Source organism: Crocodylus siamensis, chromosome 7, assembly GCF_052110815.1.
Source record: "Crocodylus siamensis isolate JL-2025a chromosome 7, ASM5211081v1, whole genome shotgun sequence".
Classification (NCBI taxonomy): domain Eukaryota; kingdom Metazoa; phylum Chordata; order Crocodylia; family Crocodylidae; genus Crocodylus; species Crocodylus siamensis.
Window position 1 is genome coordinate 94,842,256 of NC_143401.1, and position 14,584 is coordinate 94,856,839.

Genomic DNA, 14,584 nt, shown 5'->3' on the forward strand with positions numbered 1-14,584 from the left:
AGTTAAAAATGGGAAAGATTCCCCGTGTTGTCATTCTGATCCATGTGATCCTAATTTCTCAAATAAATTTGCATCCTGCTTCTGCCCAAAAACATTTATCATGGGGAAATCAGTGTGGTTTGTGCGTGCGAGGTAATTGCACAAAGATTCAATAAGAACTAAACTGTTCCACTGAGAAAACGCTTCATAAAAAAATGTTTTGTTTGGGTGCTAAGTAATCTGCTTTGCCTTCCATCACCTCGTGCCAGATATATTAGCACTATTTGGTTTTATTGGAAAGCAATTTTCTTATTGTTAAAAGCAGCTGATTATCTTCACCTGATGCCATTAAACCGATCATTACCTTTCCTGCCTAGATTTTAAAAGTGCAATTTAAATAAACAAAAAAGGCTATTTTCCAGGAAGGATTTTATTCTCTTCTGTTTGACTGCAATAGATGTTGAAGGAAGAAAAATAACATAAATGTCACCATGGTTTTAAAAGCAGTTTATCATGCCGTGTGTTTCTGGAGCACATCACTATTCCAACTCTAGATGGATTGAGATTAGAAAGACTACAACAAACTTAATGTACCAGAGGGCCTATTCTGAATGCACAAGGGTAAAACCTGCAGGATAAAATTCACTCCTGTACAAAAAGCCAACATGAAAGCACAGCTTTGGCACAGTTCCACTTTAACCCTTGGGGTTTAGAGGTGAGGTTCCCACAGAGATGCTACTAGCCTTTTACTCTCTGTGCTTAAGAAATGTGCTGCCTTGTAAACCTACCGCTGTCTAGCATATGAAAGGAGTTAAGGCCTGTAGGAAACTAGAGCATTGATCCTACAAGCCACTCTTTGTGGGTGGACCGTTGTGCCCCATAGTGCCCCACTGACTTCATAATCAGGGCCTGTGGTTGTCGAAGCAAAAAGGGGATGAAAGATTAATTAAAAGGCAATGTTGCAGCGATAAAACAAAGGGCTCTCAAGAGATGCTAATTGTGCAGAAATAGCATCCTACGATACAAAGCGTTTGGAAAAAAAAAAGGGGGAAATGAATGCTCCAATCCTTTAACCTAAAACAGGATACTGAAATGCAAAACATTTCAACCTACAGGCAAAAGTCAAGTCCCTGAACGGAGCCGCCAAAGTGCCAAGCCCAAAGAAAGGAAAATAAAAAGGATGTCACGGGGAAGAAAGAACCTGAAAAAGTGCTCCTGAAGGATGACTCAATATCTGAAGTACCTCCATATGTCACTCGCTATATGGCATCGGAGACCCCGGCTCCCGTCAGAGCCAAGGCGCCGGGAGAAATTAATTTGACGGCACTAGCTCAGCAGGCTGCCATGCATCAAAACTTCGGTGCTGGTAATTAGACATTTGCTGTTGGTCTTGGCTTAGAATGGTGTCAGAGCCAGAGTTCATGAGGACAAATGAGTTTTCATTTCGAGAAAGAGTAGCAATCCCCTTCTAAACCCACGCGTAGATCACCGGTAACTGGGACAAGGCAATTCTGTGCGCGGCTTTTGATAAACTGCCTGCGGCGCGTGCAACGGGGCAGCGAGTTTCTTCTGCGTTACTCGATCGCCACCGCAAAGGAAAAGAAGAGATGAGGGGCTGATGTATCCCCCCCATAGGTAAGTGTAACACCGCTGCAACCCATACAACCAGCCTACAGACAGAGTCACTTGGTCAAGAAATGACCTTGTACTTTCCTCTTATGATGCAAAAAAAAGCAGTCTCAATGTTTTGTCATTTTTCAAAGAGAGAAATAAAGTGGGGGATTTTTTTTCCTGCTTGCTTTCTTGTATTTTGGTCCAGCTGTATCTGCACTTACAAGCTTTGCCAGCCTACCTTTGTCAGTGAGTTGTGTGACTTTTTGGATTGACATAGGCATGCCCCACGGGAACTGCTTACGTTATTATTTTGGCAAAAAAGGGTTTTTTGCCAACAAAACTAATTTTGCTTGGGAAACTAGTAGAAGCCATGATGGCCAAAAGACTGTGTTGCCAGTATATCCTGTATTAGGAGGGGCTGCTGGTAGTGCAGAAAAGACAAACAGCTCAATGGCCTATAACCATTTAATTGAGAACTGCCAGAGTTGCAAGTTTCGCGTTCAGGGTATAATGCTGCAATCCAAAGCTTTCCAAGGTTTTCAAAATCCTCCAGGGAGCAGTGGCTGAAAAGAACCTGATCCTTTTTAATGTTTAACAAAGCCAAGCAGAAAACCCCTCTTTTTAAGAGGTTTTTCTTATACATACATCACGAAAGGTTCTGGGAAAGGTAACTCGATTTTTAGCAGAGGGTTCTGCAATTCACCTGTAAATTGCACCAAATGCAAAGCACGCATCCAAACTATTGAAATGACAGACTCTTTATAGTATAGGCAAGCTGATAGAGACAGGGTGATCTGTATGTCCTTTACTGTGGGTCAAAGGCGATTATGAGAGACTCTATGAGTGAACGGCATAGAATTATAGAAGTGGGGTCGGAAGGGACCTTGCAGATCTTCCCTGGGCGGGAGAAAAGACTGGACTCAAATGAGTCCAGCCACGTAGGCATCAAGCCTCTTCTTAAAGCCCCCCAGGGTAGGAGCCAGCACCACTTCCCTTGGAAGCTGGTTCCAGCTCCTAGCCGCCCAAACTGTGAAGTAGTTCTTGCGGATGTCTAATCTAAACCTCCTCTCCAATAATTTGTGTCCATTGTTCCTTGTCATGCTAGGGGACGCTGGGGGAAACAGTGTCTCCCCCAAACCCTTCTGATCCCCCCTAGTGAGTTCATAGACAGTCACCAGGTCCCCCCCTCAGCCTTCTCTTGTGAAGGCTGAACAGCTTTAGGTCCCGCAGCTTTTCATTGTAGGGTCTGTCCTGTTGTCCCCTGATCATGCGGGTGGCCACCCCTGGACCTTTCAATGATGTCCACATCCCTCCTGAAATGGGGCGCCCAGAACTGGACGCAGTACTCCAGCTGTGGCCTGACCAGTATTGCATAGAGGGGGAGGATCACCTCCTTGGCTCTACTTGAGATGCACCAGTGGATACACGACAAGGTCCGGTTAACCCTGCCAACCGTGGCCTCGCATTGTCGGCCCATGTTCATCTTGGAGTCAATAATGACTCCAAGATCCCTTGCTGCCTCCGTGCTCTCAAGAAGGGAGTTTCCCAGTCTATAAGTGTGCTGCTGGTTACTACTGCCCAAGTGCAGCACCCTGCACTTGTCAGTATTGAAACGCATCCTGTTTATGTCAGCCCACTCCTGTAACCTATCCAGATCTCACTGCAGATAGTTTTACCAAAGCAAGTAAGACCATCGACCCTGCATATCACATGCAAATAGGGCCCTGTTCTCAAATGAACAGGCATGTTCCTATATACATAACTTGGTGAAGACCAACCAACCAAAGTAAATCTCAACCATGAAGAACAGGTGAGACAGTCACGCAAGTGAGGCTGAACCAGAAAACTGAAATAAAGGCCAGAAATAGGAACACGCACCACAGCCTGACAGGATAAGCTGTCACTAGAAAGACCTGATGAGTGCATCTCTTTTGCAGCAACTGGCCAAACTCTTCCCTGTTGTGTTCGGCACAATGCACCATCCAGTCGGCACTACCGCTGCAATTAAGGACCAAGCAGAAACCAGCTCCATTAAACTTTGGACATTGCAGTTTAAGAAATCTTTTTCAAGAGAGCTGGACTCACATGAAGAAATGTGTGGAAACACATCCTAAGTCTCAGGCTCAGCCCCTACTCAGAGAAAACTTCTTTGGAGCTTTGCCCATGTAAAAGAGAAGTAGGATTAGCCCCATGTTGTCACTTAAAGGCACACAGCATTGTAGTCTCCAATGTGTTTTTTCTTTATGGAACAAAATCACCAGGCTGAAGCAACGAAGGCTGTTATTTCCCATCTCACTCACTGCAAGCATCAGCGGCAATCCCTCGCAGTCAAGGATGAATGTCTTCCATGACTGTCTTGTCTGCGAGTCTCAAGTTGGCTCACAAGACCTATCTGGGATCAACAAGAGTCTGTTTCCATGCAAGGTAGGTGGCTCTGGGTTCTTGATTCAGTCCTCAACACACTGTTTCTGCCACTCCCACTTTTCCATCTCCTGTAGTCATTGCAAGTTTCAAAATATTGAGATCTTTGCAGCAGACTCTTCCCCCATGGGGAAGTCCTGGGCAATAGCCCTGGGCAATAGTCTCCCATGAGCTGATGTTGACGTTGGATTTTTTCAAATTGGCTTTCAGGATGTCTTTGAAGCCCTTTCTCTGCCCTCCTCTTGAGTGTATGCTTTGGCTGAGCTGGGAGAATAAAACTTGCTTCAAGAGTCTGGAGTCAGACAGAAAATGACATGGCTGGTCCAGTGAAGTTGATGTCAGATGATTGTCACCTTGATGCTCACGGTGTTTGCTTGCAAGAGGACACTAATGTCGATGTGTCTGCCTTCCCACTGGATGTGAAGGATCTTCCGCGGGAAGCACTGACAATACTTCTCCAGTGACTTGACATGTCTCCTGTATGTTGTCCATGTCTCAGCTCTGTACAGTAAAGTGGGGATGCCAACTGCTTGATAAACCATGAGCTTGATTTCAGATATGATGTTGTCAGCTTCAAACACCCATTTCCTCAGGTATCTGAGGCTGTGCTTGCCAATTTGAGGTGTCACTGATGTCAGCCTTCTGCAAGAGATGGCTTTTAAGGTATGGGAAATACTCAAGATTTTCCAGACTCTTACCATGAATCTGAATTACCGGAGCTGAGAACTGTTCATTAAGAGTTTGTTGATGGAGGACTTTTGCCTTCTGAACGTTAAGCATCAGTCCCATTTTCTTGTATGCCTCAATAAAGATGTCAATGATTGCCTCAAGGTCTGCTTCTGAATGAGCATACACTACAGCATTTGGAGCTTGATGATTGAGGTCAGGGTGGTCTTGGTTTTGACTCGGAGTCAGCTGAAATTAAATAGCTTGCCCTCCATTTGGTAGTTTAGCTCCACTCCCCATATTGAACAGAACAGAGTTAAGTTAGAAGGGTAAATGTAAAACAGCTCTCTGGTCACGAAATTTGAGCACCTCAAAGTCCTTCATGAATTTATTTACACAATAATGCTGGGAGGCAGGGCAGCGCTGCTACCCTTATTGTACAAATGGAGAAACGAGGTGTAGAGGGCTATGTGATTTGCCCAACGTCACATGGGGAGGCTGTGATGAAGCTCAGAGAAAAGCCCAGCCTCCAAGCTGTTGGACGATCAATCCTGATCATCAAGGTTGACGACCCAAGAATAATCTTTTTTTTTCCTGACAATCTACAGACTTTGTACCAACAACCAAACTATTTTACTGACACATATTTTTACTTACATTTGTTTCACATAATGTAAACGTAACCCTCCTGCCAGGCCCTGGATGACAGAAGCAAGAGTTGGATTCAAATTTAGGGATTTAACACCAACTTTTAATCCAATCTTACTTGATTGCAGCAATAATTTTACACTATGCTGCCCTGACACCAGGAGTCCCCTATTGACCTCCACATCAAAACCCTTTCCCACACCATGCTGCCTGTGCCACAGCCCACTTCCCAATTTTACCCCTGTCAGCCCTGCTCCCCCTATCCTGGCACAGACCCCTACTCATCACATCTCCCCCCTCTCAGCCCTATAGCTGCATGCCAGCCACACACTATCCCCTCCATCCTACCTCGTGCTTCAGACTTCCCAGGGTCATGCAGCCCTGACTACCTTCAAGACAAGCAGCCAAGCAGCCATTACAGGCAGGGCCAGCACAGCAGCATATGGCTAGGGAGGAGGAGGAGGGGACTCTGTGGGCTCCTGTGGATCACAAAGCCCAGATGGAGAGTTCCCTGCAGGGCACAGAGCTACACTCCTGGTCTCATCCTGATGACAAATCTTCAATTAAGCTCACTGTTTCTTAGTTTTTTATAGACTACTTTTTTTTTAACATACTTTATGGACAATCATTTTTACTTTGGGTGGGGGTTGTTTGTTTGTTTTTGTTTTTTTACAGACTGTCCATAGGACAGTTGGTGACCCAACTGATCACAGTTTCTCTTTATGTTCAGTAATAACATCAACACAAATGCTAATTTATGCCACCTGAGGATGCAGCCTACTATGCTGCAACAGCAACACTTCAGTGTCTCCTTTTCTCTCCATCTGTGGCACAGTCCTTCTGAAGGCTGATGCTTTGGTTTCAATAAAGTCATTGGGCTCAATAAGGGGAAACTGGATGAAACCTGACCTGTAATATACAGGAAGTTGGATAGAGAAGTTACTGATTACTTCTGACCTTAAATCCTAAGAAACTCAGGGAGGTCCTAATTACACTAATTAGGATAGGGTCCTAATTCCCCAAGTCCCAATCTCTGACTGTTCACAGCCCTGAAATAACAGTCAGCACTCCACTAAAACACACTAGACTTAAATGAGACAGGAATTGTAGCAGGGGTGTATGTTGTAGCCATGTTCGTCTAAGGACATAGGCAGACAAGGTTCTTTGGGTGAAGCTGATATCTTCTATTAGACCAACTTAAATAGTTGGAAAACAATTATTAAGCAAGCTTTCGGGTTCAAAACCTTCATCAGGTAAGGAAGTTTCAGCTATTTAAGTTGGTCTAATAAAAGATATCAGATTCACCTAAAGAACCTTGTCTGCCACTGGAATTGTAGAGGATTTTTTTTTTCCAGGAAACATCCAGATGTCTCCTACTCTCTCTCTCCCCAAACCTCTGGTCTTGACTGAACATGTGCCTACATTCTTGTTGCCTGACCAATTTTCAGAGATGACTGATAGCGAACGTATAATGGGAATCTTCCCCCCGTTACCCACTTTGAGGTATGCAGTTGAACAAAGCAGATTTCCACTCAGTAGTAAAATCAAATTAGGGAATGAGTCCACTCTGAAGGGAAAGAACTAAATTTTAAGCAAATAAAACCACACATCATTCACATTTAATGAGATCATTTCCTAAAGCCACACGAATCATAATCCTAACAAGGTAATTCTGTTGCCCTGTGAATTTCCTGCACATCATTGCTCATTTTGCAGTTAAGTTCCATACACTTAAAGGACTTGTCTGACCTACAAGCTCACAGGTTCATAAAAGAGTAGGGCTGGAAGGAGCCCTAAGAGGTCCGATCCTATGCTTGAGGCAGAATCATCCCTATCTAAACCTTTTCTTAACGGATCTATTATTTTATTCAGCTACTACATTTTTGGTCATTATCTTAGACTCACTCTCTGGAGTAGCTCTGTAAACATGTCTTATGGCTACGGCAGGGGTAGGCAATTATTTGAGCCCAAGGGCCACATAGGAATTTTTGATGAGATGTCAAGGGTGGGATCAGCACTCCCCATGCCAAAATTTCCTATAGGGCTGTGGGAGCTAGATGGGCAGGCAAGGTGGGGATCAGGGAGCCACATCACAGGCTGGTGACAGCTCGGGGCCAGAGCCCAGGCTGAGCCATGATCCACTCCCTGCATGCCCCTAGGGTGGGAATGGTATTGTGCGTGGGGGGGGGTACCTGGGAGCCAGCTAGGGTGAGGGGAGTGAAGGAGCGGTGGTGGGGAGGGTGCAGCAGGGCTCACCCAGGCAGCGCGGTACGGCTGCCCCTGCAGCAATCCACGTGGAATCCCTGCCTGCTCCTGCTCCTGCTCCTGCTCCTGCTCCTGCTCCTGCTCCAGGTTGCGGGGGGAGAAGACATTTCACCGGGGGCAGGTCTTGGCCCAGCATGGGGGGCTCCAGCTCTAGCTCCCAGCTGCCTTCCACCTGCTCTGCCCACCCACAGGTGGCTGCTCATCAGGCCAGGCAGATGGAGTGGGCGGAAGGCAGCCAGGAGCTGCAGCTGGAGCCCCATGCATTGAGGTAGCAGCCACCCAGCTGCACCTTGCCCTCTGCCTCTGGCTGGAGCAGCGCTACAGAGGCAAGAGCAGGACACAAGGCAAGGAGAGCACAGCAGCACCCAGTCAGCTGCAGCTGCACTGGGAACGGCCCCGCCAGAAGCTGCACTTGCTGGTCGGGGCTCAGGCCGGCAGGTGCAGGTAGGAGTGCAGTGAGGGCTGCCCCAGAGGGAGCAGACAGGACTCGGTCCCATGTGGAGCACTGTGGGGCAGCCACGGGATGGATCCATATTTTGCCCACCCCTGGACTAGGGTGACCATACCCCCAGTTTGGGAGGGACAGTGCCAGATTCCATAGGCTGGTCCTGAACAAAAGTTGAACAAAAGTCCCAGAACTGCAGGGCTGCAGGGTGCAGTCCGAGAGGGAGGCAGAACAGCATGGTGCGCCATGCAGGCGGGCATGCAGGCACCGCTGCTGCTGTCCAGGAGGAAGGTGGGCAGATGGACCAGGCACCATCCCACCTGCACGTGCCTGGCCTGGCTCCTCCTGAGCAATGGCTGGAGGTGGGGGCGGGCTGGGCTGGGCACCGACTGACTACGGGGGAGGAGAGGCAGAGTCCAGAGTCCTGGACTTCCTTAAAAAGAATATTGCTACCTTACTTCTGGCTATAAAGCACCTTCTGTCCTGAAAGATTCAAAGCATTTTACATTAAACAGCACATATGTTCACAAAGACCTTTGACTCATCTCTTAAGTGACACACTACAATTACCACAGTACACAGTGATGCTACATGACCAGCAACAAATACCTCTGAAATTAGCTGGACAGAAGATGACAAAGTAGCTGTGAAAGATGCCCAAACCTGGAATAATATCCCGTACTCTTAGTAAAAGTGCAATGAGATCTTGAACGTCCACAAGCATGTTTGCACAAGGTCCTAGACTATGTGAAAGGACTTTTCTTTGGCTTTTAACATGTTAAGGCACTGAGTGATAATACTAAGTCACTGACATTATCTCTAACATTAAATCTAAACATTATATCTAACATTAAATCTTGGGTTTCTTTAAACCTGCTTAACATATGAGATCAAATAGATTACAGTCCCAGAAGTGGGGCTGCAAGCTATGTACAAGCCAACAGAAGAGGGAGGTAGTTAGTCATTAAGCAAAAGAAGAGGCATTTTTTTCTGTTCCTCAGAGTATAGTATTCTTTACTCTGGAAAGCAGCTTCAAAATGGCATCATGGTGTTGCATATTATTATCTAAATAACTGACTTACCAAAACCTGCTCTGCTGACAAATTAAAATCTGAGAAACTGAGAGTCAAGCTGGTTTCTGACTGTTCCACATACCGCTAGCAATAAAGATTCTCTAGTTGAACCTTCATTAATTGCTCCGTTGATGATGTGAAGCTAGGATGGGATGTAGGCAGCCTGCTCAGAGATGCACTGGCAACAGGAGTCAGGATGAAAGCTTATTTTGGATGCTAAATTTAATGGGTATGAACAAATGCGTAACAGGAGCAGACCTGATGAGTGAGTAGGCACCTTTTTTACATGCATTCATATTCTGGGGTCCTTAATCAGAAATGTTGCCACCGATATATGCTCATGTGAGCCCCAAAAGACAATCCCTACTCAGTGTTTTGCATGGCTAGGCCAGCATACTTGGGGGAAGGCAGAGCTGCAGTGTGCATGAGATGAATGATGTTTATACAAACAAAATAAAATCCACATTTCTGCTCTGAGAATGCAGCAAAAGGAGCCCCTCTCCTGACTCTGCAGATTGCTAATCCATCTCTGGACAGAGGGGAGGCTTTGAAACACCAGGCTTTTTTATACTGGGCTTCACAGCCTATCCATGTCTTCCTCCTTACGAAGTATAGCCCTTCACACCACACCATAAGTATACTCCTTATGAAGTATAGCCTGCCACACCACTGTGACGGTGTATTAATGTAAACTCATCTAAGCCATCCAACACACCCATGCCGAAATCTCAGAGAAAACGTACAGTTGACCATATGCAACGCATGTACTAAAAGCGATTGGACTCTATGCAGGCTCACCTCACGATACTGTCAATAGACCATAGTCTCCAGTTTTGAGTATCCCAGAAATTAAAGTTAAGAGCAAAATATCAAGACATCAAGAATTCACACTCTCCTGCAAGGGATCAGAATCTGAACTGACCTGACTGCAAGGAAAGACCCATAAAAACCTCACCTTCATTTGGAAGTGGTGAGTCTGCCCATAGCATTTACAACTGTGGCGTAAAGGGATCCATTTATTCCCATGTTGTCACCTTCCACCCACAGTAATATAAAAAAGATTCTGCTGGTGACAGGAATCAACAAAAGGCTTCATTTCTTCTTGCAATGGCAAGAGCAGCTCCTGGGAAACCATGGCAATTTGGAACAATAACTAAAGGTGGCAACATGTCAAATACCTTTAAGCACCAGGGGTTTTATCCAGATTAAAATATGGCTGGTGGGACTTTATAGGGACGAGTGCTTTGTACATGGTCTGCATACACTGGCTGTACTGCAGGCTGAGTAAGTGAGGCTCCCTGCAGCTAAAAGAGAGCAGCTTAAGGCGAGGTGAGGTGCTGCTTTTGCCCCCACTTACCCAGGATCGGGCCCCTTTCCCTAAATCCAAGATGAGTGCCCTGCTCATAAGGAGGCCTGAACCCTGGTGCTAGAAGGGGGGAAAGAGGGCAAGTTCTGCACCTACATCGGGAGAGTGATACAACCACCTCTTTTTTTAAGATCCCTTTCATTAGAGGCTGGAAGATCCCTCAGCTGCACTCACAAGCCGTAGGAAGCTGCGTACTTTCTGTTCTCAAGAGAAGCCCATACACAGGTCATACACAAAAAATTTTGTCATCAGAATTTAATGAGGGAGAATTTTAAAGATGGGGAAACTGAGGCAGAGAGTAATCAAGTGCCCTGCCCAAAGTCACTCAGTAGGCCAGCAGCAGAGTCTCTGGAGTCCCAGGCCAGTGCAGTATCATAGTCCACACTGCCCCTCTATGGTCTGACCCAGAGGGAGATGCTCCCCTCTCTTGCTGGAAAGACCCCTTATGCAAACCTTTTCCTGCCTCTAGCCCCAGTCCAGGCTTGCGTATGGCTCAGGAATGCTGTGTAATACCAGAAGCAGCTCAAATATTACGGAAATGAATGGCATGGACATCAACAAACAGCACAATAGAACAGGGAGGGCTCGCTGGCCCACTGGATCCTTCTCTTCTCCCTAACTAGCCCTCCCCTGCATATCTCAATGAGTCTCAAACCTTGGTGTCTCCTTGTGGGTTCCTTGATATTTCTTTCCTGGATGACAGTCAGGGAAGAACCTGACAACTTAATTAAGAACATCAGCCTCAGCCACTGCAGCCCACCGTGCTGGTTCACCAAAAGGAAACCACCAGTCAGATCCAGGTTGACAACCACGGCCATCAGTGCAACAAATCCAAGTGGGCAAAGACGGAGGGCACAGCTGATTAATATCAGCCACCTGTCTCTGGTGTCACTCTGATCTGTGGCTCCATGATGCTAACACCTCAATTGCCATTGACCCGAATGGCCTCCTCCACTGTTTGTGCCCAGCATGCTAAAGTCAGGCCTGCTCCAAGAAGAAAACTAGTTGCACCTTCCAACAATGCCACACGCTGCATGCATACAGGTCCTGATCAGCATCCTGGAGTGTGATGCTTTAATCTGCACGTGAACAAAACCCCGACCTCTGTCTAAGGGAGATCATTAAAATGAGCAGAGGTGCCAGTGAGAGGACTGCATGATACAGAGGAAGAATGGTGCAATGATAAGGGCAGTAGCTATGGTGCAAGTACCTGCTCCGCCAAAGACTTCCCATCAGACCATAGGCAAGTCATTTAGGGTGCATCTGCACTACTTCCATGGCGCTCCTAAGCATGCCCTGCCCACCCACTCCTTGCATGTGCCCAACCCAGACATGCAGCAGTGAAGCCAACCTGGCTGCTTCTCCCATAGAGACAGATTTCATAGATTTCATAGACATAGACCCCAGAGCAGCTTTCCCACAGCATTGCTGGGTTTGGTGCATGTGAGCAGGAGCTGGTGACTGGGGTTTCCTAGTGGTATCCCTCCCTGACAGCACCAAGGAAGCAAACGGCATGGATACAACAGCACCTTCACAAAGTCGTTGTGAGGATAAATACATTAAATCACGAGGCCCTGCATTAATGGGAGCCACATAAGTACCTCTGAGGCAGAGAGGCAGGACTGGGTTTGTGTGTAGGTAAAACGAACTCTGGGGCTATTTGCTACATTTTGTTTAGGCTCAAGTATCTGATTTTACGGATGTAATTTCAGTTTTAGGCGGTAAAGGCTACATTTCCCCAGGCAGTGGCATGACAATATGCTCTGCATTACCTTCAAATGAAACTGCAATCCCTTTTCTCTTACAAAGCCATCGCTGCCAAAGAGTGCAGATAAAAAGGGACAAACTCGGTCTTCAGTACTTTGTGCAGAGCTGTTGCTGAAGTCGACAGAAGCTTTGTGTGTATACGTGCATCTCTGATAGAGGCATTTAGGCCAAAGAGATGTCATCTTCCCTAAATTCTTCAATAGAAAATCCACTGGTACCAACGAGGTTATGGAAAATGGAAATCACGACAGCAGGAATGATGTTTTGTCAAAGTTCAGGGAAACGCTAGTGAGGTCAACACACAGTTAAAAAAAAAAAAAACCCCAAAAACATGTCCAGAACATGCAGACTCACTGGAATCTTTCAACCAAAAAGCAGATAAAACACAAATGAAATCAAACAGGTATCCTCTTCGCTATCCTGGTCAAAGCTACGTGATCAAAAGGACAAAAACGCCTGCCCAAGGCAATTATGCTGATTTGGAAGCTGATCTATGTTGCAAATAGAATAAAAACAAGATTTTTTTGGTTTATTTTTCAGTTATCTATAAATTGGGGTATAAATTAAACTAATCAGGTGATATCTGGTCCCTATATGCAAGTCAGTGCTGCCATCTACAGCTGCCTGGAGGACACACAGACAAACAAGCAAAGTCCACAATTTAGAAAGAAGGAAGATAACAACAGAGGAGCACGCCTGAGCTGGCTGCTTGCTCAGGACAGACCAGACGTGCTCCCCGAGAGTCTGAAAAGTTGGTGCAGAGGTACCTGAAGGAGCAATTCTTTCTCCACCACCTCTTCGGTCTTGCTGATGAGCCGTCTCTGCAGCGTGTGTATCTTCTGGATGAGCTCATATGTACTTGGGTCGCTGGCCTAACCAAGAACAGCAAAAGAAAAGAGAGAAATCTTAGGCCTCACAAGCTATGCCTTCGGTTTATAAACGAAAAGCACAGTCCTGTGTCCTTAAAATGTTTCCAACGAGAGTGAATAAAATATGAGCTGCTGGGTTTTATTCTCTCTCAGTGGCAGTCTAAACAGGTTAAAGAAAGCATGGATATAAGCAGTCCTGAAATGAAAAGCCATGGGAGATCTGTCATGATAAGTCAATATTGAATAGGACTAACCCCAAGAGTCCCTTGCAAGCTAATTGTGAGAGTGGGGGATTCCAGCAGCTTGATCTTCAGCTGGCAAGGGCTGGGAGACTGCACGAAGCTCATTTCCAGCCAAAAGAGGGGCTGGGAACTGGAGATTGTTCTTCAGCAGAAACCCTGACTGAAGGAGCACAGGCATTGAGAAGTCGTTCTGAGAGCATCCTGCAAAAGCTCTGAGAGAAAGACAGAAAAGAGCTTCTGAGGCAGCTCTGAACTACTCTCTTGGGCCAGAGAAAGGTTTGTCTGGGATTGGTAAGCATACGGGGACTGCAGAAGTTTTTCAGGACTAGTGGAGGAGATAAAAGGGGCCACAAGGAATTTCCCTTCACGGAGATATAAAAACCAAAGGATCTGAGGGTCAGTAGAGACCACAGGGGTCATCGAGAGAAGTCCACACCCTGCACAGATTTTCATTCATAGATATTTGGGTTAGAAGGGACCTTAACCCGAGTCCGACCCTAAACTGCCCCACACAGACACCTATCCAGTGCCTTAAACTGCAGGGCATCACGTTTTTAAACTGAATCAAGTGCTCACAAAAGAGACTGGCTGTTAAAATATACGAATGCATGGAGAAGTGCAAACTCCATCCATGGGTCTGCATTCTCCTTCGCCTGCCACAGCTCAGCCCAGCACCTGGAGAAACCAGTAAGATATAAAAAAGCTCACATAGTTTGACCTCTGTGACCTATTCACAGACCTAGTCTTTGAACCCATCTTAGGCCGCTACTGAGGTTGGTGTCAGTTCGTAACTGTAGTGGCATCTTTTGTCATGGGGAAGTTTGTTCATTAGGAATTAGACCAAAAGCCCATCAGAATCGTCCCGCCTAGCTGTCACCATCTGCCGGCCTTTCGGCGTCCCAGATCCAAACCGGTGACCTAGAATTGAAAGATGCTGCTCCGTGTTCTATCTCCCACACCTGATTTTTTGACTGACCTGATTTTTCTCTCTTTTTTTTTTAATCCTAAGAAGTTAGAAATTGTGTTTAGACCACTTTCACATAGTTTGGTGCCCTATATTTTATCCCCTCCCTGTGTTTACCATACAGCTTCAGACTCGGCAGTGAAAGATCAGAAATTAACTAACGTGCTAATCAGTGCAGCCAGAATCTTCAGCTGGGCTTCTTGGGAGGCTAGCACATTATCACTCACTCACTCACTCGGGCAGCTACGCAACCCTTGGCATCAGA

The 14,584-nt window shown here is 46.2% G+C and overlaps 1 protein-coding gene across 1 annotated transcript in view; it reads right to left on the reverse strand.

The window, feature by feature from the left end:
• Positions 1-14,584, reverse strand: part of CFAP58 (cilia and flagella associated protein 58) — a 75,858-nt gene that overhangs the window by 21,857 nt on the left and 39,417 nt on the right. Inside the window, exon 15 of the mRNA XM_090057160.1 lies at positions 13,012-13,116. Coding sequence (XP_089913286.1) covers positions 13,012-13,116 — 105 coding nt within the window. The remainder of the gene's footprint in view (positions 1-13,011; positions 13,117-14,584) is intronic.